Source organism: Miscanthus floridulus, chromosome 4 (assembly GCF_019320115.1).
Source record: "Miscanthus floridulus cultivar M001 chromosome 4, ASM1932011v1, whole genome shotgun sequence".
Lineage (NCBI taxonomy): Eukaryota > Viridiplantae > Streptophyta > Magnoliopsida > Poales > Poaceae > Miscanthus > Miscanthus floridulus.
In genome coordinates, this window is record NC_089583.1 from 99,117,082 (window position 1) to 99,143,281 (window position 26,200).

The 26,200-nt window shown below is 39.9% G+C and overlaps 1 protein-coding gene across 3 annotated transcripts; it reads left to right on the forward strand.

The window, feature by feature from the left end:
• Window positions 1-11,892: 11,892 nt before the first annotated feature.
• LOC136550116 (uncharacterized) lies at window positions 11,893-26,159 on the forward strand. 3 transcript variants are annotated; one of them, XM_066541597.1, is made up of 23 exons: window positions 11,893-12,083; window positions 12,334-12,748; window positions 12,841-12,972; window positions 13,368-13,456; window positions 13,591-13,680; window positions 14,083-14,800; window positions 15,156-15,781; window positions 15,884-16,169; window positions 16,271-16,388; window positions 17,463-18,988; window positions 19,087-19,161; window positions 19,586-19,718; window positions 19,853-19,955; window positions 20,026-20,109; window positions 21,084-21,234; window positions 21,320-21,549; window positions 21,750-21,845; window positions 22,321-22,470; window positions 22,548-22,691; window positions 23,273-23,386; window positions 24,899-25,081; window positions 25,257-25,301; window positions 25,843-26,156. In XM_066541597.1, the coding sequence occupies exons 1-23, from the start codon at window positions 12,006-12,008 to the stop codon at window positions 25,975-25,977; spliced, it is 5,721 nt and encodes a 1,906-aa protein (XP_066397694.1). In that variant the 5' UTR covers window positions 11,893-12,005; the 3' UTR covers window positions 25,978-26,156. The 3 variants fall into 3 exon arrangements, with proteins under 3 accessions (XP_066397694.1, XP_066397696.1, XP_066397695.1); XM_066541599.1 differs by lacking the exon at window positions 23,273-23,386 and having other exon boundaries at window positions 25,843-26,159; XM_066541598.1 differs by lacking the exon at window positions 19,087-19,161 and having other exon boundaries at window positions 25,843-26,155.
• The last annotated feature ends 41 nt before the right edge of the window (window positions 26,160-26,200 follow it).

The following is a 26,200-nucleotide window of genomic DNA, read 5'->3' on the forward strand; positions in this document are numbered from 1 at the left end:
TATAAGTTTCAATATACTTCTTTTTATTTTGCTCATTAAGTAAAGAGGAATGAGCTTTTTCAAGCTTCTTGTGAGCCTTGCCAAGCTTCTCATGGGCTTCCTCTAGCCTCTCATGAGTTGCTTTGAGCTCATCAAGGGCTTGCTTAAGGGCTTTTACCTCCTTATTCAAGCTCTTGCATTCCCTTCTCTTAATGTCAAAGTGTTCTTTAGTATCTTCTAGCATGTCAAATAATTCATCTTTAGTAGGTTCATCATCATCATCATCATCATCACTATCACTATCATTTTTATTTTCATTTTTGTTATCATGTGCTTTATCACTTTCATCATCACAAATTTGTACCTTAGTGGCCTTAGCCATGAAGCATGATGGAGTGTCAAAGAGAGAAGGCTTCTCATTGATTGCAATGCTTGCAAGTGCCTTCTTCTTGATGGTCTTGTCATCATCACTATCATCATCATCACTTGAGGAAGCATCACTATTCTAAGTGACCACATATGAACCACCCTTCTTTTTCTTGAAGGTCATCTTGTCCTTCTTCTCTTTCTTTTCCTTCTTGTCCTTCTTCTTATTCTTCTTGTTGTCATCATCATTGTCGCTATTATATAGACATTGAGCAACAAGATAATCTTTGCTTCCACATTTGAAGCACCTTCTTAACTCTTCCTTATTCTTGGATGAAGATTTCTTTCTTCTAGCACAGTACCCTTTCTTCATCATGAACTTGCCAAATTTCTTGACAAAGAGAGTCATCTTCTCATCATCATCATCATCCCATGAGCCATCATCTTCACTTGATGTTTCTTACCTTGCCTTGCCCTTGGATGATGTGGCTTTGAATGACACACTCTTCTTCTTCTCATCTTTCTTCTCCTTCTTTTCTTCCTTCTCATCATCATCTCTATATGTATCATTGGTCATTATATCTCCCAACACTTGGTTTGGTGTTATGGTGTCCAAACCACAATATCTACCAACTCTAGTGAGGAGTGGTTTGGACACCATAACACCAAACCAAGTGTTGGGAGATATAATGACCGATGATACATATAGAGATGATGATGAGAAGGAAGAAAAGAAGGAAAAGAAAGATGAGAAGAAGGATGAGAAAAAGAAGAGTGTCGCATTCAAGGCCACATCATCCAAGGCAAGGTAAAGCAAGATACATCAAGTAAAGATGATGGCTCATGGGATGATGACGATGATGAGAAGATGGCTCTCTTTGTCAAGAAATTTGGCAAGTTCATGATGAAGAAAGGGTACCGTGCTAGAAGGAAGAAATCTTCATTCAAGAATAAGGAAGAGTCAAGAAGGTGCTTCAAATGTGGAAGCAAAGATCATCTTGTTGCTCAATGTCCATATAATAGCGACAATGATGATGACAACAAAAAGAACAAGAAGAAGGAAAAGAAAGAGAAGAAGGACAAGATGACCTTCAAGAAGAAGAAGGGTGGTTCATATGTGGTCACTTGGGATAGTGATGCTTCCTCAAGTGATGATGATGATGATAGTGATGATGACAAGACCACCAAGAAGAAGGCATTTGCAAGCATTGCAATCAATGAGAAGCCTTTTCTCTTTGACACTCCATCATGCTTCATGGCTAAGGCCACTAAGGTATAAAATTGTGATGATGGAAGTGATGAGGAACATGATAATGAAAACAAAAATGAAAGTGATAGTGATGATGAACCTACTAAGGATGAACTATTTGACATGCTAAAAGATGCTAAAGAACACTATGACATCAAGAGAAGGGAATGCAAAAGCTTGCATAAGGAACTAAAAGCCCTTAAGCAAGCCTTTGATGAGCTCCATGCATCTCATGAGAGGCTAGAAGAAGCCCATGAGAAGCTTGGCAAGGCCCACAAAAAGCTTGAAAAGGCTCATTCCACTTTGCTTGATGAGAAAAATAAAAAGAAGCATGTTGAAACTTGCAATGTAGGCTTAACTTATGATATAATTAATGAATCATTATCTATGCCTATTATTGTTCCTCCCGCTAACTCTTCTTGTAGTACTTCTACTTCCACCTCATCTAGTAGTGATGGTTTCACTTGTGATGCCTCACTAATGGTTAAGAATGAGAACCTCAAGAAGGAGGTCAATAAGCTCACTGACACCTTAGCTAAGGCCTATGGTGGTGAGGACCACTTGCTTATGTGCTTGGGTAGCCAAAGAGCTTCTCTCTACAAAGAGAGATTGGGCTATATCCCTAAGAAAGGCAAGGCGGCCTTTGCTCCTCACAAGACTAGTTTTATGAAGAACAATGGTCGGTTTTGCACTAGTTGCGAGCAAGTTAGTCATAAAGAGCATAAGTGCAAGAACAAGAGTAAAAATGCTAATGTATCCTCCATTAAAATTAATTCTTTCTATGTGCTTACTAAGGGTGCAAATGGTGTAAAGGCTAAGTTCATTAGTAAATCATGGATGAGCTCAAAGAAGAAAGCCATTTGGGTACCAAAGAGCTTAGTAACTAACCTTCAAGGACCCAAGCAAGTTTGGGTACCTAAAAAGAATTGATCTTCTTTTGTAGGTCAATTACAAAGCCAAAGGATGGCATTAGGTTTTTGATAGTGGGTGCACTCAACACATGACCGGTGATGCAAAAATGTTCAACTCAATCAACACCAATGGCAATGATGGTTATGATAGTATCACATTTGGTGACAATGGCAATGGCAAGGTCAAAGGGCTTGGTAAGATTGTAATATCCAATGACATGAGCATATCCAATGTGTTGCTAGTAGAGAGCTTGAACTTCAATTTACTATCCGTGGCTCAATTATGTGATCTTAGATTCAAATACATATTTAGGGTAGATGATGTAGAGGTCATAAGTATAGATGGCTTTAACTTGATCTTCAAAGGCTTTAGATATGAGAATCTCTACTTGATTGATTTCAATGCTAGTGAAGCCAAATTATCTACATGTTTGTTCACTATGTCTAGCATGGGTTAATTATGGCATAGAAGGATTGGTCATGTTGGAATAAAATAATTGAATAGATTGATTAAGCATGACTTGGTTAGAGGCTTGAAAGATATTGTGTTTAAGAAGGATAAGCTTTGTAGCTCTTGTCAAGCTAGCAAACAAGTTGGAAACACCCATCCTAAGAAAAGCATGATGAGCACTAGTAAAGCATTTGCGTTATTGCATATGGATTTGTTTGGGCTAACTCAATACACTAGCATTGGTGGAAATAAATATGGCTTTGTGATAGTGGATGATTACACTAGATACACTTGGGTATTCTTTCTAGTGGACAAAAGTGATGTGTTTACAACATTCAAATCATTTGTTAAGGGCATTCATAATGAGTTTGAAACAACCATCAAGAGAGTTAGAAGTGACAATGGTAGTGAGTTCAAGAACACTAGAATTGATGAGTTATGTGATGAATTTGGAATTAGACATCAATTCTCGACCAAGTACACTCCACAATCAAATGGCCTTGTTGAGAGGAAGAATAGAGCACTCATTGATATGGCAAGATCTATGTTTAGTGAGTACAATATGAGTCAATCTTTTTGGGCCAAAGCTATCAACATGACTAGCTATTGTAGCAATCGCCTCTATTGTCACCTATTGAAAGAGAAGACACCATATGAGCTCTTGAATGGTAGAAAGCCCAACATTGCATATTTTTGGGTCTTTGGTTGCAAATGCTATATCTTGAAGAAAGGCATAAGGTTGGGCAAGTTTGACAAGAAATGTGATGAAGGATTTCTACTTGGATACTCAACCACTAGCAAAGCATATAAAGTTTGGAATTTGGATAGTGGTACTCTTGAGGAAGTTCATAATGTTGAATTTGATGAAACCAAGGTTTTACAAGTAGAGAATAAGAACTTAGAAGATGTTAGAGGCATTCAACTTTTAAATGCCATGAAGAACATAGATGTTGGTGAATTGAGGCCTAGGCAAGTGAATGATGATGAAGATGATTAAGTGCAAGTGATCTCTAACTCAAATGTGCAAGATGATACAAATTAAGCTAGTACAAGTGGCTCTCATAAAAATGAACAAGATCAAGCGGCTAGTACATCATCTTAACCTAATGATCAAACAAGTGCAAGCAATCAAGTTCCAATCCTCCAACCAACCAATATTGCAAGGGATCATCCATTGGATACTATCATTGGTGATATTTCAAGGGGTGTGCAAACTAGATCAAGATTGGCTTCATTTTGTGAGCATTTCTAATTTGTGTCATCCATTGAACCAAAGAAGATAGATGAAGCATTGAAGGATATTGATTAGATGAATGCTATGCATGAAGAATTGAATAACTTCACAAGAAATCAAGTATGTGAATTAGTAGAGAGACCAAAGGGACACATCGTGATTGGAACAAAATGAGTTTTTAGAAATAAGCAAGATCAAGATGGGATAGTGGTAAAGAACAAAGCAAGATTGGTAGCACAAGGCTATACACAAGTTGAAGGTCTTGACTTTGGAGAAACATATGCCCCGGTTGCTAGATTGGAAGCAATTAGAATCTTTCTAGCCTATGCTTATGCCCACAACATCAAACTCTGTCAAATGGATGTCAAGAGTGCATTTCTCAATGGTTACATCAATGAAGAAGTATATTTTGAGCAACCTCCCGGTTTTAAAGATGACAAGAAGCCCAACCATGTGTACAAATTGAAGAAGGCATTGTATGGCTTGAAGCAAGCACCTAGAGCATTGTATGAGAGATTGGGGGATTTCCTACTCTCTAAAGGGTTCATGATGGGTAAGGTTGACACCACTTTTTTCATCAAGAAGATTAGAAAAGATCTATTTGTATTGCAAATCTATGTTGATGACATCATATTTGGATCAACTAATCAAGACTTTTGTGATGAGTTTGAAAAGATAATGGCTAATGAGTTTGAGATGTCTATGCTTGGTCTTCAAATTAAGCAATTGAAGAATGGTACATTTGTGAGTCAAAGCAAGTATATCAAGGACATGATCAAAAAGTTTAGCATGAGTGATAGCAAAGTTATTAGCACACTAATAGAAATAAATGGTTACTTGGATAGTGATGCAAGTGGCAACATGGTGGATCAAAAATTGTATCGGTTGATTGGAAGCCTACTCTATGTGACCGCATCAAGGCCGGATGTTATGTTTAGTGTATGCATGTGTGCAAGATTTTAAGCCTCACCAAGAGAAAGTTATTTGAAGGCTACTAAGAGAATATTGAGGTACTTGAAGCATACATAAAATGTTGGTTTGTGATATCCCAAAGGAGCAAAGTTTGAGCTAGTTGGTTACTCCAACTCGGATTATGCGGGATGCAAGGTTGAAAGGAAGAGCACCTCGGGCACATGTCAATTGTTGGAAGGATCACTTATTTCATGGTCATCAAAGAAGCAAAATAGTGTTACATTATTAATCCCAAAGTCGAATATATATCCGCTGGCAGTTGTTGTGCACAAGTACTTTGGATGAAGGCCACTTTGAGTGGTTTTGGAATGAAGTTCAAGAAAGTGCCATTGCTATGTGACAATGAGACTGCAATCAAGTTAACCAACAATTCGGTTCAATATGTAAGAACAAAACACATTGATGTCCGCCACCATTTCATAAGAGATCACCAATAAAAAGAGGGCATTTGCATTGAGAGTGTAGGCACCGAAGATCAACTTGCCGATATATTCACCAAGCCATTGGATGAGAAAAGGTTTTGCAAGCTAAGGAATGAGTTGAACATATTGGATTTCTCAAATATGTGTTGATGCACCCCCACTCATATGACATGTCTCTCTTGCGAGCAATCCACGGTAAAAGTTGATTGGCATAGCATATATCCTTGCCAAGGACTTGTTTAGTGCATCTAGACATCTTTCACATTTAATAGGCTCATTCATGAAAATCAAATGAATTTGATGATTGTATGATACCACTATTGCTTCTATGCTTATTTTGATCTAGTGGTAGCATATAGCATGTTTATGGGCTTGTAAACCTAGTGTTTGATCTAGAAAATGAGCTCTAAGTGTTTAACTCAACATGGTACAAGATAACCCTTATTTGGAGGTGTGAAGAAGCTTGTCCTTAGATCAAACTGAGTTAAATATCTTTGGTAAATGATCTAGATTGGACCAAATTTGGGAAAATAATCTTCATCCCATTAATTGACATTGATAATCTCAACCTATCTATAATTTAAGCCTTTGTGGTCATTGATGACAAAGGGGGAAAAATAGTGCACAAAGATAGTGAAAAGACAACACAAAGGGGAAGAGAAATAAAGATACAAGTGATAGGGGGAGAACTTGATATAAGGGGAGAAATATGACAAAGGAAAGGGATCAATTAAAATGTTGAGCACACAAGTAGGGGGAGCAAGCTCATGAACTTGTATGGTGCATTTGAATGTGCATTTCATATGTTTGCTTGCATGGCATAAGTTCTAAATTTCAATATTCATGCTTATGTGGTGTATGCTAGTTATAGGTTTGAATGATGAAATAAAAATCTAGCATGCATAGGTTATCTAGTGATTTTATTTCCAAGTGTTTCCAAATGATATCAAGCTAACCATGGTGCTAAGGATGGTATATTGGTGCACTCCGATTGGTATCACGCTTCAAAGGTCCATCTTTTATACCTTAGCATTATTTGGTAGATATTGTCTCCTATATTTCCTATCTAAGCATATGTATAAGCTACAATCCAAACTCTTAGCACATATGTAGAAAGAGTAATTGCTACCATTTGGGGTTCATGAAACTTGTCTATATCCTTTTACACATGGTAAATATACTTCGGCAAGCAACATGGATTCAACTAAATTTCAATTCATATCTTTATAAAAGGGTTGTCATCAATTACCAAAAAGGGGAGATTAAAAGCTCTAGTTTGATTTTGATGAATTGATGAAACCCTAAGTGCTAACCTAGTTTATCAAGTGATCATGATATAGGTAGCACATTCTAAGTGATGAAGCAAACGAAGATCATGACATGATGATGGTGATGCCATGGTGATGATCAAGTGCTTGGACTTGAAAAGAAGAAAGAGAAAAACAAAAGGCTCAAGGCAAATGTATAAATGGTAGGAGCCATTTTATTTTGGTGATCGAGACACTTAGTGAGTGTGATCATATTTAGGATCAATAGCCATACTATTAAGAGGGGTGAAACTCATATCAAAATGCGGTTATCAAAGTGCCACTAGATGCTCTAACTCATTGCATATGCATTTAGGATCTAGTGGAGTGTTAACACCCTTGAAAATGTTTGTGAAAATATGCTAACACATGTGCACAAGGTGATATACTTGGTGGTTGGTACATTTGAGCAAGAGTTAGAACTTCACCGGCGCCCTAGACAGAAAAGATGGAGGTCACTATAGGTCAGTAGCAGCAGAAAAAGCACAGCGTCGGTCATCGACCGGACGCTGGCGATGAAATGACTGGACGCTGGCTGGCTACGTCCGGTCATAATGACATGGTCATGCATAGAGGAATCACCGAGTGACCGGACGCTGGGTGTGTCCGGTCGAGCATGACCGGACACGTCCGGTCGAGAAAAGTCATCTCTGGATGCTTACTGGAAACGACCGGACGCTGGGGTTCAGCGTTCGGTCACTTTGAGCTGCTGCGTCCGGTCGTCACTTGACCGTTGAGATCGGGCGATCAATATTTGAAGAGAGGGGACACATGGCACGCATCGCATGACCAGAGCGTCCGGTCACCCCATGTTGTGTCCAGTGAAGGAGTACAACGGCTCTATTTCGGTGGGGCTTCTATTTAAGCCCCATGGCCGGCTCAAGCTCACCCTCTTAGCCATTTTCATTGACATAGCAACCTTGTGAGCTTAGCCAAAGCCCTCCCACTTATCTTCATCATTGATTCATCATCTTTGTAAGATTGGGAGAGAATCCAAGTGCATTGCTTGAGTGTTTGCATCTAGAGGCACTTGGTGTTTGTGTTTCGCTGCGGGTTTCGCTTGTTACTCTTAGTGGTTGCCGCCACCTAGATGGCTTGAAGCAGCGAGGATCATCGAGGGGAGGGTGGTGATTGTCTCCGGCTCCGATCGTGGTGATTGTGAGGGGTTCTTGACCTTTCTCCGGCGGAGAGCCAAAATATACTCTAGTGGATTGCTCGTGGCTTGTGTGATCCTCATCTTGTGTTGGTTGTGCGGCACCCTATTGAGGGTTTGGCGTGTAATGCCAATTAGCTCGTGAACCTCTAAGTGAGTGAATCGTCACAACGAGGAGTACCTTGCCGGCAAGCAAGTGAACCTCGATAAAAAATCATTGTGGTCATCATTTGATTCCGAGGTGATTGGTCTTCATTGATATTCATTCTTATGATTGATTGGCTCCTTCTTCGACACGACGGTATAAACAAATTGCTCACTCTCTTTACATTACCGCAAACTAGTTGTCAAGCTCTTTAGTGTAGCTAGTTGTGAGAGCTTGTTAATTTGGTTAGTGTGGCTCTTTAGTTAGCTTTTGAGAGCACACTAACTTAGCGTAGTGTCATAGCTATTATGTGGATAGAAACTATATATACTAGAATTGTGGTAGGTGGCTTGTATTTTTAGTAGGCTAGTGCAACACTTGCTTCGTCTTATAATTATCTAACCAGTTTGTTAAGTGTTATTGTAGAAATTTTTAATAGGCTATTTACCCCCTTTAGCTATTAGGACCTTTCAGACGGTGAGTGCAGGCGTGCTGACCCAAGTGGCTCACTGTCTTGGCGCAAGCGACAGAGAGCTCGGTCACCGGTGAGCGGTGAACGCAGGCGAGCTGCTCGGCTAGCTCGGCGTGCGTGACAGCGAGCTCGGTCACCAGCGAGCAGCGTGCGCAAGCGTGCTAACTCGGGTGGCTGTGCACAACCGCAAGCTCGGTCGTCGGGGAGTGGCGAGTGCAGGCGAGCTCGGCATGCTTGGCGGCGCGGGACCATGGTGCTACATGGGAGCGAGTGATGGCATGCGACATGCGCTACCCCAGAGGTTGAGCACTCGAGCTCCTCCCCATCCACGACAGAGTAGCCTTCCGCGGCGAAGGACGACTGATCCATGGGTGAGCTCCTACCCATCTGGCCCCTTCGCCAAGCTCCTCCCTGGGGAGCTCCTAGATGCACGAGAGCACGGAGGTGGAGGAGATGAGGGCGGTGGTTGGCATGGGGGAGCTCCATGGACGCCATTAGAACATGCAAGAAGGAGAGGGAGGAAGAAGAAAGAGGCAGGGGCATTACGGTTTATATGAAAATACTATATGCTATTTGTCGTCCTGCAGCTGAGTGCAAAGCAATATCATACGTAGAGCATGGTGTATTTCAAAGAGTGGCAGAATTATAATGGTATATTTCAAAATAGATGAATTATAATGACGTTTTTCAAAACCATGAAAGTTGTAATGGCACCACTCCAATTAACCATAGGCCCCGTCCGCGTGCCCTTAAACCTGGCTTGATCCACTTCTTTTTTCGTCCGAAACAGTGTTTTCCTCTCATAAATTTCTCCAGATTCATCCAGATTCCTCCAAAACTTTTCATCCTCCAATAGTTCTATTTGGTAAAGTTTTTCTATTAAGCTTGATTTTTCCATAAGCAATTTTTGAAGAAGCGTTGTATAAAGGTTTCTCCTTTAGGGTCGGGAGAGCTCGGCGAGAAAGAGGCCAAGATGGAGCTCACCAAGGAGGAAGAGGAGGAAGGTGCGTGTGCTCGAGCGCTGGAAGGTAGTGGCACTCGAATGAGGAGGAAGAAGGAGACACGAGCACCGCATGTGGAGGAGGAGGGAGGTATAGGTGCCGACGTCGGCGAGTACAAGGACAAGATGAAGGGGTGAGATGGCTGGGGAGCGGGATTTTCCCAAACTCACACTCAACTTATTCCAATTTTATGTGTAAAGGGCGTCGAGGGCGGAAACGCGAGGAAGAAATGGCAAGAGAATCAATCCGTTTAGAGGCGTTTTTCCGATTTTCTTCACTAGTTCCAAATAGAGCTAATAACTCCTCAATATCTTGTGCACACTAGAGAGGCATTACCGCTATCCATATTTGGTTAGTAGAAATCTAGAATAGAAGATGTAGATATTTGGATATCTAATTGAAAAAAGTTGCGAGTCTTTTTTATAAAAATCTATACTACTGTTGATATAGAAAGATACAAAGAGGCTTTTGGAGTTGCTAAAAAGAACTACTATAATAATATCTTATTTTAAGAAAGTAAAGAGGTGGCAAGTTGCGAAACTCTTTTTTTTCTCATGCTGTTCAAAAATAAATCACTCGCTAGTCTTACCTTCATATAATCACATGCAATAACATGTTATTACTACACTGGCAGCTTTCAAGGTTAAGTTTGTAAGATTTAGGACAAGCGAGACAGAGAAGGAATTAGAATTAAAGATGGTCGGGGTGCCAGAAAGGGTAATAAGGAACATAATTGTTTAGGATAGAAAAAGTACTTGAAAGCAATTGCCACAATAATGATAAAGGAAAGGAATATCATATATAAGCGACGAAGGATAATGAAGCTAATGGTGACATCATGCATGCAAGTGTGTGTTGAGAGAACCATTTAGGATCCGTTCGGTTATTCTAGATTGAACAAAGAATCATTTCAACTTATCAAGATTATATAAATTAGTTAAATTAGTGAATCGTTCCAACTAAAAATCATTTCTGGGACTAGATTTTAAAGAACCGAACGAGCCCTTAGCAAGCCAATGGTGCAACTAGCCTGTTATTTTCGAGTTCCACTGTCTACCGAGACCGATGCGTACTATTGTTACCAAAGTCATTTATACGAGCCATGGAGCCACAACTACAGGTCTTTGGGATGCAACTCCAAATGTTTGTACTTTGATTTTAATGCTTAATATATTTGAGTCCTTTTATATATAAAAAAACCAAACAGGTTCACAGTCTCGATCGATTGTGGGCAACGTGTAACTGCTGGTGGGACCTGCGCACCAGCAAATGATCTGTAGTCCCGCACGGTTCTTGGAAGACCGGGTCCTCGAGGACACTTGGGCCTTTTTAACTCAGAACGTAAAGTTTTGGAGTGGGAAAGATATCACACGGGTATTTGATACTAATAAAAAATAAATTATAAAATTCGTTAGTAAACTAAGAGATAAATTTATTAAATTTAATTAATTCGTCATTAGTATATTACTATAGCACTTTTTTGTCAAATTATAAACTAATTAGACTTAAAGGATTCGTCTCGTAAATTAATCGTAAATTATGTAATTAGTTATTTTTTAGTTTATATTTAATATTTTATATATATTAAATATTCGATAGCCAGGATGTAAAGTTTTGGAACGGCAAGGGCTTGTTCCGAGGGTTTGTATAGTACTGTAGGACAAACCGGGCCCCGCTCCTCGTGCGATGGCTCTGGCGTCAGAGTGGTCGCTGACTGGGTCTACATGAATACGGAGTACAAAAGCTGCGAGACTAAAGTTAAAATGGGTCCATTTTCACTGTCGACCAGCTATGCGACTCTTTTTTACAGCGTCCGGAGGTCTGGTGCAAGAGCAAAGGAGAGAGCAGGAGCAGCAGTAAAAATCGGGGAAAGACATCATTGAGACGAAAGAAGACAGTGGGAATCAATCAGTGCTTAGACCGCTGACACCACTGTCGGCCGGTGCGCCGCAGCGCGTCACCGGCGGCGATTCGCCGGCGTGCTATCAGGCCGACCAATGGGCGAGGTCCATGGATACAAGAACCACTGCCGAACCCATCGCCACGGCGTCTGGCCTGACCGCCTGACGCGACAAGACAATCAAAAGCGAGCCGGACCAAAGCGCTATCGTCCCCACCACCCGCCACGCTGCTGCAGTGCGGCACTGTACCCGCCGCTGCGCGACCGCAGCTTACCCCATTACTCCACGTCCCCACGGCCTCCCCCACGCTTGCGAAATCACTTTTCACCCCTCGCATTCCCCTCCCCTCCCCTCCCCTCCCTCCTCGCTGCGGTTGCCACTTTGCCGGTCACCAACCACCGACTGAACTGAACCACGCCGCTCGCTGCCGCGGCGCCGCGCCATGAACGGCGCGCCGTGGCCCTCGCGGTGGCCTCCGCCGGCGGCCCCCGCTGCGCCGGTGCCACCGCTGCCGAGCCAGGTACGTCCCTCGTGCGCATCTCGGTGGGGATTTTCGGGTTCGATCGTTTAATGCGGGGGGTTTACGAGAGGTTTTCTGGTCGACACCCAAACAGTTCGGGAGGTGCTTTCTCGGTGGCTTGTGAATGGTGTGCGCGCGATTTTGGAGTTGAAATGCTGCCGTACGGGGTTGTCTTGCCGTTCCATTTCCAAGTGTTCATACGTTGCCGCTACTGAACATGGCGTTATACATACCGTGCGTGTAAATGCAGATGGACGGCGTCACTCTGCGCCACCTGCTCCGCCCCTTCGCCGCGCAGGAGGCCGCGGCGGCCGGCCGAGTGGCAGCAGCGCCAGAGCACCTGGTCGCAAATCATTTGACCTCGCAATCCGGCCTACCTGCGAGAGCGGGGCCGGACAATGAGTTGCTTGCTCAAGTTCCGGGGAGCTATTCCACTTTCGGTCTTGCGCCGGACCTTACTCGGGCAAATGCGAGCAATGCTGCTGCTGATATCATTGATCTTACTCGGGCTGCTCCGCTCAGCAGTGCTGCCACTCTGCCCAAGTATCCGAGACATGGATTGTCAGCTAGCAGTAGCAATGAGCAGTCCTCTATTGGAGCGCTTTTCCTGAACAAAAGTGCTAATGGGATGGGCACTTTTACCGGGGAAAGTTCGGCTAACGAAGGTAAGGTTCTAGTGAATTTGGAGGCAATGACTACATGTCCACAATTGTAGGTTTCCTGTGATCTGACTACTCGCGGCAATTTTAACTTGCAGGAATAGCAAATGGTGGTGTGCAGTTTCAGGACTCAAGTGTCCATGCACTGCAGAAATTGCCATTCAAATCGATGACTCATCAGCATCCTACACTGCCTGGTGATCGTATCCGTGTCACCTGTATGAATGTTGGTGGGTTCAACTTGCAATGTTGTTATTGTTACAACCTGACTTGACTACCACAGTATCACTGTGGAGGTAGTCTTTGAAATGGCTACATAGTTGCACTATTGAGCATTTTTGCCACATCCAAAATCTGTACCTGGAATGTCCTCAAGACTCGAGTAAAGACAGCCATTTGAATATGCATGATTAGTTGTGTGCAATTAAAACATTTATACCCAGCTATTGGACAATGTTCCTGCTTTCAGCATTTTAATACCAATCTGTTTGGTGAAAGTGAGAAATGTTGAGATTACTATTGGTTGATATTTAAAAGCAATATCTTGATGCTGTTTCCTAAATCAATTATCCTCACTTGACATACATTGTTGAATTCTTCTGACATGCCCATGGCGCTTGAATAGGTGGAGAGTTCTTTGTGGGTGAAGCTGGGCTTTTTGGAGTCATTTGCTTGTGTCATCGGTTGCGAATGTCTGTAGCTAAATTCTGTGAGGTGCTAAAGGATTGTCCTAACTATTTTTTTTGGCTCCACATTTAAACACTCTGGCCATTTTTTTTTCTGCTGGTAAAGTTATCCACTTTATGCCTGAAAAATTGAAGTTTTGTACTTGCATATGCTTGTTACAGCATGCTGGAGGAACTCCAGAAAATGCTGGTGAAATTGTCCGCGTGGAGAATGGCATGAGTATTGCACAATGGTTCAAATTCTGCATAGGGGTGAGTATTACATCCAGCTGTGGTCCCATCTGTTGTAGTTTGATTGGTCCAAGTTACATATTAATAGAACTAAATACCTTTTGTCCATGAATTAGTTGCAAAATTTTACACATGTAAAAGGCTTACTACAATAATGAATTAGCTGCAACACTTTATTACACAATGTAAAATAGTGAATACAACTCTGCCCTTCTTATTTAGTTGTGCTCTTCCTGCACACCTTTTTCTTTCAGACATTTTTGTCTCTGGATGGACAAAACAAAGCTTAGGGAAATATGTTTTCTTCACATGCCCAGTTCCAGCATGACTGATCATGTACACGTTATGAACAACCTTTTTTGTTGGAGTTCAAACATTTATGCAGAGCTGTCATTACATTTCCCCCCTTTTGTATGTATCTAGGTGGGAGGATCTATTGCTAACACCAGGTGGGATTGGCCAGAATGGGCATGTATGAAAAGTTCTCCAGAAGAACACATATTGAAAAGTCTTGCATCAAGAAACAGCGGAACAGGAAAAATGGGGTTATTTGGTAGATTTGGAAAAATCACTGGATCTATGAACAAACCAGCTTATTCCGGTGATCTGTCCATTGAGGGTGGAGGACGCACTAATGTTGAGAAGCTAGTAAACGGGTCAGATGAAACATATTACAGAAAGAATGTTGATGTGCACGAAGCTTTTACAAAGAACTCTGCTTTGCTTCAGAATTCCGCTACGATGAATTTAGGGCTCGCTAAAAACCATCCACTTCATGCGTTGGACTTGAACCCACTTACCACTCCTAGTGGAAGCCCACACTTTGAAGCAAGCATGGGAAGACATTACAATGGAAATCATTTGGCCCATAGTTATGGAATCCGTTTGGAGAAAAACTTTGATGCGTCCTTTTGTAATCCTATGCCACGTTCTACAGGAGTTCTGAACCATGATAGTAGGGCGTGCAGACCAAATTTCCCCCATAAAACATTCCAGGACACTGTGAGCAATGCTTCAAACACTGAATTAAAGCTTGGGCAATCTTCTTATCATCAATCTATGACTACTCGTTTTCCATTGGGGCAGTCAGCGATGATTGAATTTCAGAAACCTCAGACACATAGGCCACCGATAAATCAAAGTGAGCTTACCTTTCGTATTGTGCTTCTTTCATTATTTTCTTTGTGCATTGTTATTCAAAGGTACAACATTAGAAGCTGACTATGATAATTCTCAATAAAGCATCTACAGTTTTATTTCTGCTTCGCAATATGTGTTCTTATTGATCTATATCGACTTTTTTGAAAGGCCACAATTAGAAACTGTTAAATATTTTTATTGATCTATATCGACTTTTTTGTATGATTTGGAGCATCATAGTAGAAACATCTGATTTGATCCATAATTATATGTGCACATCCTTTGAGACTTGAGAGCATTTTCTGCTTGTGGAACACATATGACATGACATGTAACACCATGATCATGTGGTGCAGATCCTTGTCCAAAGCAAGCAACAAAGATCAACAAAAGTCTATCTGAACATAATGAACCATCCATTAGTACTGGAAATAAGAAGCAACCGCTTGAAGTTGTTAATGGCACGAAGCATTCTGAAGGTGATGAGCTTATGGATGATACATCCAAGAATTCATTTATCTCATTATTTCTTTCACACCTTGAGAGGAATAATACACCTGAACCCATCGATGACATTCTCAACAGTAATGAGCACTATCTTCCTAAGGCCCTGGATGTTGCATGTGGTTCTGATCATCCAGAAAGTGCCACTAGACAGATTGAAACAAGGGCGGCTAATGATAATCACTCAAAGTTGACCTCAGCCATTGATCATATGAAAAGGAGATCAGAGGGCATTTCTCTTTCAGTGGCTTGTTCTGGATACAATCCTCAAGATGCATCCCATCCTAAGAGTCAGGAACATTTGATTCATGGTGATTCCCTGTCACATTTGCTGCCTAGTCAACCTAACACTGGAATCTCGAAAATTTCTGCAAGGGTTTCATGTCATGCAAATTGCATGAGCTGCACTCATGTGGGTAATAAATCCCATCAGGTTGCACATGGTGAGATTGGGATTCCCTGTTTCTATGATAAAATGGTAAGTTGACCTTCTTGTTGCACATAGCAGAAGCAACAACAAGCATATCCATCAAAACGGTTGTTCTTTATTACTTTTCTATAATCCATGCATTTTGTGCAGGCCAGGGGCCATGGTACTTTTGAGCGAGTTGATGACTGCACACATAGAAGTTTGAGAGCTTTTGCAAAAATCAGCTGCGAGAATGGGAAATCTTGTTGTTCTTCTCGGCAGCTTCTACCTAGCTTTTGCCAAAATGATCAGTCAACACTGGGAAAATCGATTTGTGGATGCTGTTGCAAAATTCAGGAAGATGTTTCCAAGCTTGGTTTTATACCTGGTCACTTGTGCAGGACTCATTTTTCTAGTGATGTTGGTCCAGTTCTAGCCAATAAGCCTACTCTTGAAGGTTGGTTTCTTTGTCTATAATGGTTGTTTCTATGATGGACAATTGTTTAAATGTTTCCATGTCTTAATTCACTGTAACACCTTTTCTTTTTTTTGTTTCAGGGCTAGATGAATTTTGTGCTTGCTCCACTTCTACACAAAGATCATCATTATGTTCTCGGGAATACATCTTGCAGTCTTCCTGTTACTCATGTCCCATTGATGGACTGCACTGCAGAAGGTAAACTGGTTTATTTGATTCTTCTGTTTTCCTTGTTGCTATTCTTGCTGGTTATTGCCATCAATGTTTTAGCACCATGATTGTTACCAAGATGCAATATTATGGTTGTGATCAATTTTTCTGGTTATTTATTTTTTTCTCATTTTAGATAACATCTAGTTATTTATTCTAGCACCTTACATACCATAATTTAATTTAAATTATTTGTGAAAGTTTTATAGTTTAGGGGCCTAAGGTCATCTCCACAAGCCATCCTAAATTTAATTCCCCTATATTCTGATATAGGGGCATCCTAATAAAAATCCCCCCTAAATACTTCTCTCCTCTAACAGTTCCCCTATCCTATATAACATACAAGGTAGACAACATATCACCCCAAATTCGGATAGGGGGATTGTTGGAGGGCGATTTTTGTTGTATTAACCTTAATTCTGACTTTAAATGTTGGATATGGGAACTCTTGGAGATGCTCTAATAGTTCAGGGGTCTGGCGCACTTTTTCCATCCTTTAATTCAAATTATAATATCCTTTCTGAGCTGTGATCCTTCCTGATTTTGTCTGATTGCAAGGATATATTTACTGTAGCATTTGTGCTAGACTAAGATGCCACAACGCTTTGCAATAAGGATCTATCTGGGTTGTCTTTCCTTTTTTTTTCCTTCCCTTTTTTGCAACTATTGTTTTACCATTATGTACTCCATACTTGATCTGATCCCAAAGTCCATTTAGGATTTTTGTCAGTCAAACCTTTTTAACTTTAGCCATCCATATCTAAAACATAATATAAATTGACATAAATCGATGTTATTAGATTTGTCACGAAAAAATAAAGCAACATGTTTCCATTTAAATTGCTAATCAATGTGAAATATTGGAGACCGTGTCGATGTCCTCATGGACTTCTATTTTGGATCAGGAAACAGTATAATTCTCTTAGTACTTAAATCTTGATTTTTAATGTTACTGCACTTAGTTCTTTTACCATAGCCACATTTGCATCATATTTCAGACTTCATGAATGTGCTTCTGTACCTATCTCCATGCTTCTATTCATGTACTTCTGTTTATTACAGTTCTATGGGACATGCAGCAGATAGCTTCACAAAACACTCTCTATTTGATGCTCTTAATACAAAAGAACGAGGTTCTTGTTGCAATGGAAGATGCTGCTACTCTGTAGTACCAAAATGTTTGTCTAGTTGTGGCTTTACAAAACACTGTGATGTCAGAATTGACCAAATAGGTCATGCTGCACCTAAAGGCAAACATCAGCTGCAAATGCCTACCAGATGCTGCACACTGGGGGAGAACGAGAAGTTAACATGCCAATGCTTAAGCAATAAAATAGCTGTAAGAAACTTGTCTCAAACTTCTCATTGTAAAGATGTCTCCGATAAAGTAATGAACCAGCCTTCCATTGCTATACCGGAGAGACTGGAGAATGTATCCGAAGCTTCAGTGGCTGATGACAGTTCATCCAAAGCTGTAGCAGAGAAAAAGGATGCTTATAGAGATTCTGTAGTATCTAAAGGACAGCCAAATTTTGGTTTTTCATCTGGATCGTCAAGCATTATAGTGACAAAGTTTCAAACGTCTCCTGAATTTAACAATGTATCCTCCTCTACTGCTAAACATAGCAAACATAAAAATCTATGTGATGAAGGATCAAGAATCGAGAAATGTTCATCATCCAGCTATGTTCCTACCAGTACAGGATGTGAAGAACCCCTAAATAGTTTTGCCAAATCTGAGCTGGGCCCATCTAGAGTGAAGCGCAAATGTAATCAGATTTCTGAGGGAAGGAGACTGGAAGAAAAGGATAAAGAGGAGCATTGTTTTGAACTGCCAAAAAAGACTAGAACGTTGAGGTGCCCTGTTAAAGGTTCTGAATCAGATGATTGTACTAGGGCTAGTTCCCAGTCGACCCAAAAGGGGGGTTATCAACCACAAAATGAGGTTAACTCATTTTCTTGCAGGGTGTTGAGAACGAAGCGGAAACATCCTATTATGCATCTGAATAAGCCTGTGAAACGGCTTCACAGCCAGAACAAGTTTTTCGAAGGTGATGAGCAACCAGATGCCAAGGGCAATTTTCTTGGTGGATTAAATTCCTCTGATAGAAAAAGGCAAGTAGAGGATATACGCACTCCGGATAGAACAAAGCATCACCAGGAAGGGAGTCGAGCATTTGTCCGCAAACTGCCTAAATATGTGTCTCTGAATTGCATTGTTAATGAACCTAACACTAACAGTGAAGGTGCTTGCAGCGGGAGTGGTGGGATTGATTCTAGTTTAATTGCTACAGGGATTACAAACGATAACCGGAAATCTCCCAAAATTGTTCCTCTCAGTCTGGTTCTTAAAAAGGCTAAGAGATGCCATGTTGTTAAACTCTGTAAGACAGAAAGCACCCACTTGTATGAGGAGAAAAGCTCAGATTGTTCTGTGAACAGCTCAGATTATTCTATAGATAAGTATTCCGTTGATGATGAAAATTGCAGTCCACAAGCTGAATATGAACTGCAGGATTCCAAAAGGAGCAGGTATTCATCTAATGATTTGAGGTCACATGTGGCTCACCACAAAAGAACATCTGGTGGTATGGTTCGAGAACATTCTTTTCAACTAGTTTGAGCATATAGCTTGCTTTGATTTTCTCTTAGAATACTAGAAATATGAAAAAGCATCTCATTTCAGTTATTGGAGAAGATGGCTCTCTTGGTCTAACAGATGTGGAAACAAATCGCCTGTCAATATCATCATCAAGTAATGGTACGAGAAAAGTACCATAGTATGCTTGGCTGTATATTAGTGAAACCAATTATGTTCCATAAGATGGAAGATGTTTCTCTATATGCCCTGTAGTTAGCACTTTTTAGTATTTTTAGAAACTTTGAAGTCATTTCAGGAAAAAAAGATTGATTGTGGTTTGCCATGTAGCAAACAGTTAAATTATTTTTTTCAACGACTTACAGAACTGGTAAGAAACCCATTTTTTTCTTGAAACAGCATAACACAACCAATTCTATGCCACATAACTGCTGCTCTTTTGTTTTCACTGAAAAAATACATACCCCAGATTATGTACTAACTATTCACATGAGCAACAGATGTATTTTGTACATAAAAAATGTATCAGGATGCACTAGTAAACGGCACTTTTATTTTACTAACCTAGTATTCCAACCATGTACAGGGACTAAAAATCGAAGAACAAGTGTATCCCTTACTAGGATTAGGAGGCATAAGAAATTCAGAAGCAAATCAACATGCTATTCTGGCAGTGACAAAGACAATGCTGCGCTAGCCCAGGAAGTGAATGCTAGGAGGTTGTGGTTCCATTATATGCATCTTATATATTTATTTTCCAAGAAAGGATACGTTCTTGGGAGAACACCCTATGTTTATCTAATTTCTTTCATTACTAACTGATCTGACAAATTCTGCTTAATATCTTGTGCAGATACAGTGGAAGGCTCAACTCAGATGCTCCATGCTGTGTTTGTGCGATCTCAGATCTGGAGCCTTGCAATCGATTGATAGAGTGCAGCAAGTGCTATATCAAAGTATTTCATACTACTCTGTACCTGTGCCCTAGTATTACTGCATATTTATAGAGGACTGTATTTTGTGTAGGTGCACCAAGCCTGCTATGGTGTTCTAAAAGTTCCTAGAGGTCAATGGTTTTGCAGACCCTGCAAGACTAATACCATGAACACAGTAAGCAAAATCATTTTCAGAAAATAATTTATTTATGCATTTAGTATGTCACGAGATAGATTAGTGAATGCATCCTTGTGGTGATTTATTTAGCATAATATGTCATATGTGCAATGGCTTCTCCAGTTCATCTTCTTCATCGTTAATTATGCACATTGATTTCTTTGCTTTGAGTATATACTACCTAAAAAAACTATATTCCCCATTCCTGCTGTCCTTAGGAAATAAAGCCAAGGAAATGCCATGTCACAATGATTTATGAGCTCAGCACGCTGCTCAAAAACAAAAATCGTTTGATGGTTCTTCCTGCAAATGGACCTAGATATGGTGCTTCCCAACAATAATTTTTTGACACTGGAACTCGGGAATATCCGAATATGATATCTAGAAAGAATATAATTAGGGAATTAGTCATTTCTTTCACCAGTACCAACAATATTCCTAGCTGTTTTTACTTTACAAAAGTGGCAAGTTTCTTTATAATATATCAGTAAATCTCCAATCTGCTTGATCCACAGATTTGATTTCAGGAAAAGGAAAAGGAGCTGTCTACATGGATGCAGTGATTTTTAAAAAAAATCTAAGTGGCTGCTGCATCCTATTTGCTACTCCATGGCCAGAGTTTTCTTTTTCTCGAACATGCAGGAGAGCTGCATATTATTATTATTAAAGAAGCACAAAGTTTATTCTATATCAACTTTGGTTATGTTTAAGTGCATCTGTGCCTTATTGATCTGAACTGTGGACCCAACCACCTTAACTGAAACTTTGCAAGCATTTTCTAGTGGTAGGCCATTCCCTGTACTGTCTTGCCTTAGGGAAAACATTTGTTCATGTTACAACCTTTTTTTACTCGGACCCTCATGATACAGCCTACCTTTGGTTTTCCTAAAATCCATCATATAGAGAATAATTGTTTCTAGGGAACAAGAAGTTTGTTCAGCCTACCGGTCTCTCATTGCATCTGTTTCCAGGTCTGTGTGCTGTGTGGTTATGGAGGTGGAGCTATGACAAGGGCACTGAAAACCAAGAACATTCTGAAAAGTTTGCTCAAAGGTTTGATGACTACAGAAAGATCAGAAAATTATGTTGATTCCTTAGGAAATGCAAGCAGTGAGTGTACAAGTGAGTATTTACATGGGGAAGGTGTCGAACATAACTTATTTTGAGCTTCCAAATCAACAAGCTTTGAACATTTTGTCTACAACAGGCTTGCGAAATGCAGTAGACAGTGCACATGGGGATAGCATTATGAATGCGGAGAACATCACCAGCAATTCCTGGAGCTCTGTTAAACACAATTCGAGTTTACTTGGACCACGAACAATGCAGTGGGTTCACATGGTCTGTGGGCTGTGGACACCTGGCACAAAATGCCCAAATGCCACCACAATGAGCGCTTTTGATGTTTCAGGCGCTTCACCTGCCAAGAGAAATACTGTGAGTTCCATACATGCATATTCTGACCATGGAATTACCCTTAGGCCATGTTTGGTTCCCAGGAATTGAGAGGAATTGGAAAATAATCTAATAATAAAATGAGAAGCACTTTCTAGATATTGGTTTCAGTTCATGGGATCCAAACAGGCCCTTAATGAACTTTTTCTTTACCTTGACTGTTGCAATTCTTTTTTCATCAGGCATGTTCAATATGTGACAGAACTGGGGGCTCATTTATCAAGTGCCGAGATGTAAATTGTTTGGTACTCTTTCATGCTTGGTGTGCACATCAGAGGGTATGGTAGCATATACCTTTTCTTTTCTTTTTGCTAAAGGTGTCCCTTACCTTTACTTACTGTATAGGAAATGGTTTGAAACTTCGGTTACAACTTATTATTTTTGTATATTCTATATTATGTAAACCTGGATTGACACAGAATGCCTGAAATTCTCTGCATGTTCTTCAAGCAATGCAAGGAATAAGGGGGGTGTTTTGTTGTACATAGTTTCCATGCAGCATGATTCTTTAGAATGATACAAGTCATGTGCTTTCCAATTGTAAAAAAAAAGGTTCCTGTTTCTTTTTCTCAGTATTCTGTTTTTTTTTGTTTGGTTGTGAAACCATAGTTGGTCCTTGTAATTTCTCAGATCTTCAATTTCATACTCGCAGAAAAAAGAGAGAAAATGTCTGTGACTCAATGGTTGCATCTAATATTACATTCGTGGAGCTTATATTTTCCATGTCCATGTTTGCTTGTTATATCTCAACAGGGTTTGCTGCAAAGTGTGCCTGAAGGTGAGCACAATGAAAATGTTGGCTTTTATGGGCGATGCATGGATCACGCCATTGATTTTTCTAGTCACGTTAATCCTAAGAAAGAATACTTGAGAAGCAACAATTTTACATGTGCACGTACAGAGGTAATACTTTTTGAACATTTCTATTGTCTGTAAATCAATATCTGTATGACTGTATAGCTATGTGTTATTTGAAACAGGGTTTTAAAGGCCGAAAGGGAGAAGGCTTTTCTGATAGTAGTCATAAGAAATATGAAGAGTACAGTGGTGAGTTCAGTGTTTCCCAAGAACAGATAAATGCTTGGTTACGCATAAATGGTTCAAAGCCTTGCGGAAGAGGACAGGTATTTTCTTTCAGTTATCTTTCATTGTAGTGTGTAGCTTCGTATATATACTGTAGTGATACTTCATAGCTTGCAGCATTCTCCCTCAAGTGTAAGATGTTTTAGTTTCGTACTGAGTCAAACTTCTCTTTGACCAAGTTTGTAGAAAAATGCACGTGCTCTACACCATCAAATTGGTTTCATTAAACCCATCATGAAATATGTCTTGATAATGCATTTATTTGGTAATTTAGATGTTAATATATTTTTCTGTAAACTTGGTCAAAGTTAGAGAAGTATGACTTAGGACAAGTGGTGGAGCTTGACCAAACGAACAGGGGGGCAGGGAATGGGACAACTTGGTCTTAAACAAGCTCTGGCCCTGCCTTGCTCAGGCTTAGCTGGAGGATTCCTTTCTGTGTTGTACTGTGGTTGTTTTTGTCTTAATAAAATCTAACAGTGGGGGTCTCCCCTGCTGTTTTTCATGGTTCAAAAAGGACAAAACTAAATCATCTTACATTTTGGAACGGAAAGAAATATTACAGAATCAACTGCTGGGACAAAGCACTAAATGTTCCATGCATGTCATTTTTCCAATTCAGAAGGAGTACATCCATTACAAGCAGTTAAAAGGGTGGAAGCATTTGGTTGTGTACAAATCTGGCATACATGGACTTGGTCTCTACACATCAGTCTTTATTCCACGCGGCTCTATGGTAACTCAACTGATATGGGAATTTAGTAAAAAGTCAAATTACTACCCCCAAGTTTGGCATATGTCCATATAACCCCCAAAGGCCAAAACTAGCCTTTCATTTGGTTTAGGAAAAAGTCTACTTAACCCCCCCCCACCTTTCATACTTGGTCTACTTCACCCCCCAACTATGAAACCGTCTGTTTTTTAAAACCGTCTATTTTACCCCCTGGGTGGTTTTCAGCGGCGGTTTTGCCACAGTAACAGCGGGTCTGCTACAGCAACGGTGGGTTTGCTACAGTGCCGGTGGTTTTGAATTTTTTTATTTATTTTCGGTGAATTTTAGAAAAATCATAGAAAAATCATAAAATGAAAAATCTAATTTTATTGGACTTCACGTGAGTAGATCTACACAGTGAATATATAATACGGTATGCTTTAGTACAAATTTTTTTTTGTAGCTTTAGATTAATTGGAAAATCCAATTTTGTCTGTAATTAATTAGAATTTATCTATAACTAAGTTATACATAGTCCAATAAGTACGAAATTTTTACTATAGTTCAAGCATACAATAATTAGCGTATGATAAAATTTCACCACAATTGGACCATAGAAGCTGCAACTATGAATTATTCCAATTAATTACAGACAATTAGATTTTCCAATTAATCTAAGGCTACAGTAAAAAATTTGTACTAAAGCATACCGTATTATATATTCACTATGTAGATCTACTCATGTGGAGTCCAACAAAATTAGATTTTTTATCTTATGATTTTTCTATGATTTACTGTGATTTTTCAAAGATTCACCGGGGGGAAAAATCCAAACCCACAGCTACTGTAGCAACCCACCGTACTGTAGCAAACCACGCTGTTACTGTAGCACGCCCGCTGTCAAAACCGCCCGGGGGGGGGGGGGGGGGGTAAAATAGACGGTTTTGGAAAATTCAGGGGGTAAAACAGACGGTTTCATAGTTGGGGGTAAAGTAGACCATGTATGAAAGGTGGGGGGGTTAAGTAGACTTTTTCCATTTGGTTTAAGTCCCCTCAACTATCTCATTTGTTCCAAATTTTTTTTGTTTCTCCACATTCAACTTGATTTTTTTTAATTTCAAAATCTGTGAGGTGATAGCCGACACCATAATTTATGTTAAAAATATACATCATATTATTTATAATTATTTTGACCGGTTAGGACATCTAATAATAAATTAATACTAGAAAGACAAAATTGTATCAAACATAATGCTGAAAAATTTATAATGTATTTTTTTAAAATAAATCATGACATGCATTATCATTTCACAAAATCCGAAATTAAAACTCAACTTTTTTGTGGAGAAACAAAAAAAAAAAGACAAATCTTGTTAAGGGGCAAATTGGACCAATTGAGATGGTTGAGGGTAGTAAATCGGACCAAATGTTAGTTTAGGGGGGTATTTGGACTTTGGCCAAACTTCATGGGAGTAATTTCGACCTTTTCCTTTAGCAAATAAAACCATTCTCAGGTCTTGCATAAACGTATTTCAGGTTGTAGAGTATGTGGGTGAAATTGTTGGGCAACGGGTTGCTGACAAAAGAGAGATCGAATACCAGTCCGGGAAACGGCAACAATATAAGAGTGCATGTTATTTCTTTAAGATTGACAGGGAGCATATTATTGATGCCACCCGCAAAGGTGGGATTGCAAGATTCGTCAATCATTCATGCCAGGTAAATAACTTGTGCTTGAACATTCTTTAGACCCCCCTTGGAACATGATGACTTCTTTTCAGATTCTAGTGTGCATGGAACTTGTGTTCCAAACAGGGCCTTCATCCAGTTACTGCTTATTATTCTAATGTACACATTTATATTCATTCAATTCGTTCAATCTTTGTTGGATCAGCCAAACTGCGTTGCGAAAATAATCTCTGTCAGGAATGAAAAGAAGGTACTCCTTTTGCCTATGTGTGTTTGTTTTTCTTATAAAATTTATCTTCTGCATTGTTCATTTTAGTCTAAATGCCTTGCATCAGCCTCATTAGAAACCTAAATATCTCCTACCTCCGACTCAAATTGTACTGCCCCCCATCCCAAAATAAATATAAATTCTTGGAATCACCTTGCTCTTTTCTATAAATTTAGTCAAACTTAAAATACTTAGGATAGCTCTAGAAGTTGATTTAATTTGGGACCGAGGGAGTAATTCACTTTGGTTTTGTCCTATGTCGAACTTCTTTAATTTTAACTAGGTTTGTAAAAGAACCTAATAACATCTGGAACATCAAATTTGTTTCATTAGATTCTTCACGCAATATTTCGATAGAGAATTTATTTGAACTTGTAGATATTAATATATTTTTTCTAAAAACATGGTTAAAGTTAGAGAAGTTTGACAAAGCCAAAGTGAGCTACAATTTGGAGCGGAGGCCGGAGGGGGTATATGTTAAGCTACAGGGTTCTCACAACTTGTTATTTCTATGTTCATCCAGGTAATGTTCTTTGCAGAACGGCACATAAACCCAGGGGAGGAAATTACGTACGATTACCACTTTAACCGGGAAGATGAAGGCCAGAGGATCCCTTGCTTTTGTAGATCAAGATACTGCAGGCGGTACCTCAATTAGTTTCCGGTGGGCGTAACATTGCCTATAAAACATTTATTTTTCATTGTTTCGGACTGCAGTTCATGTCTGCTGTATATAAATTGTAGGAACTTGCATCTAGAACTGCCTGTTTATCTTTTGTGAAGTCAAATGAATTATCAGCTGTATGTCGAGTATAGGCTTTCATGTGACAGTAAAGTTTCATGTCGGGCAATGGTCATCGGGAAAGAAAAAAAAAACTGAT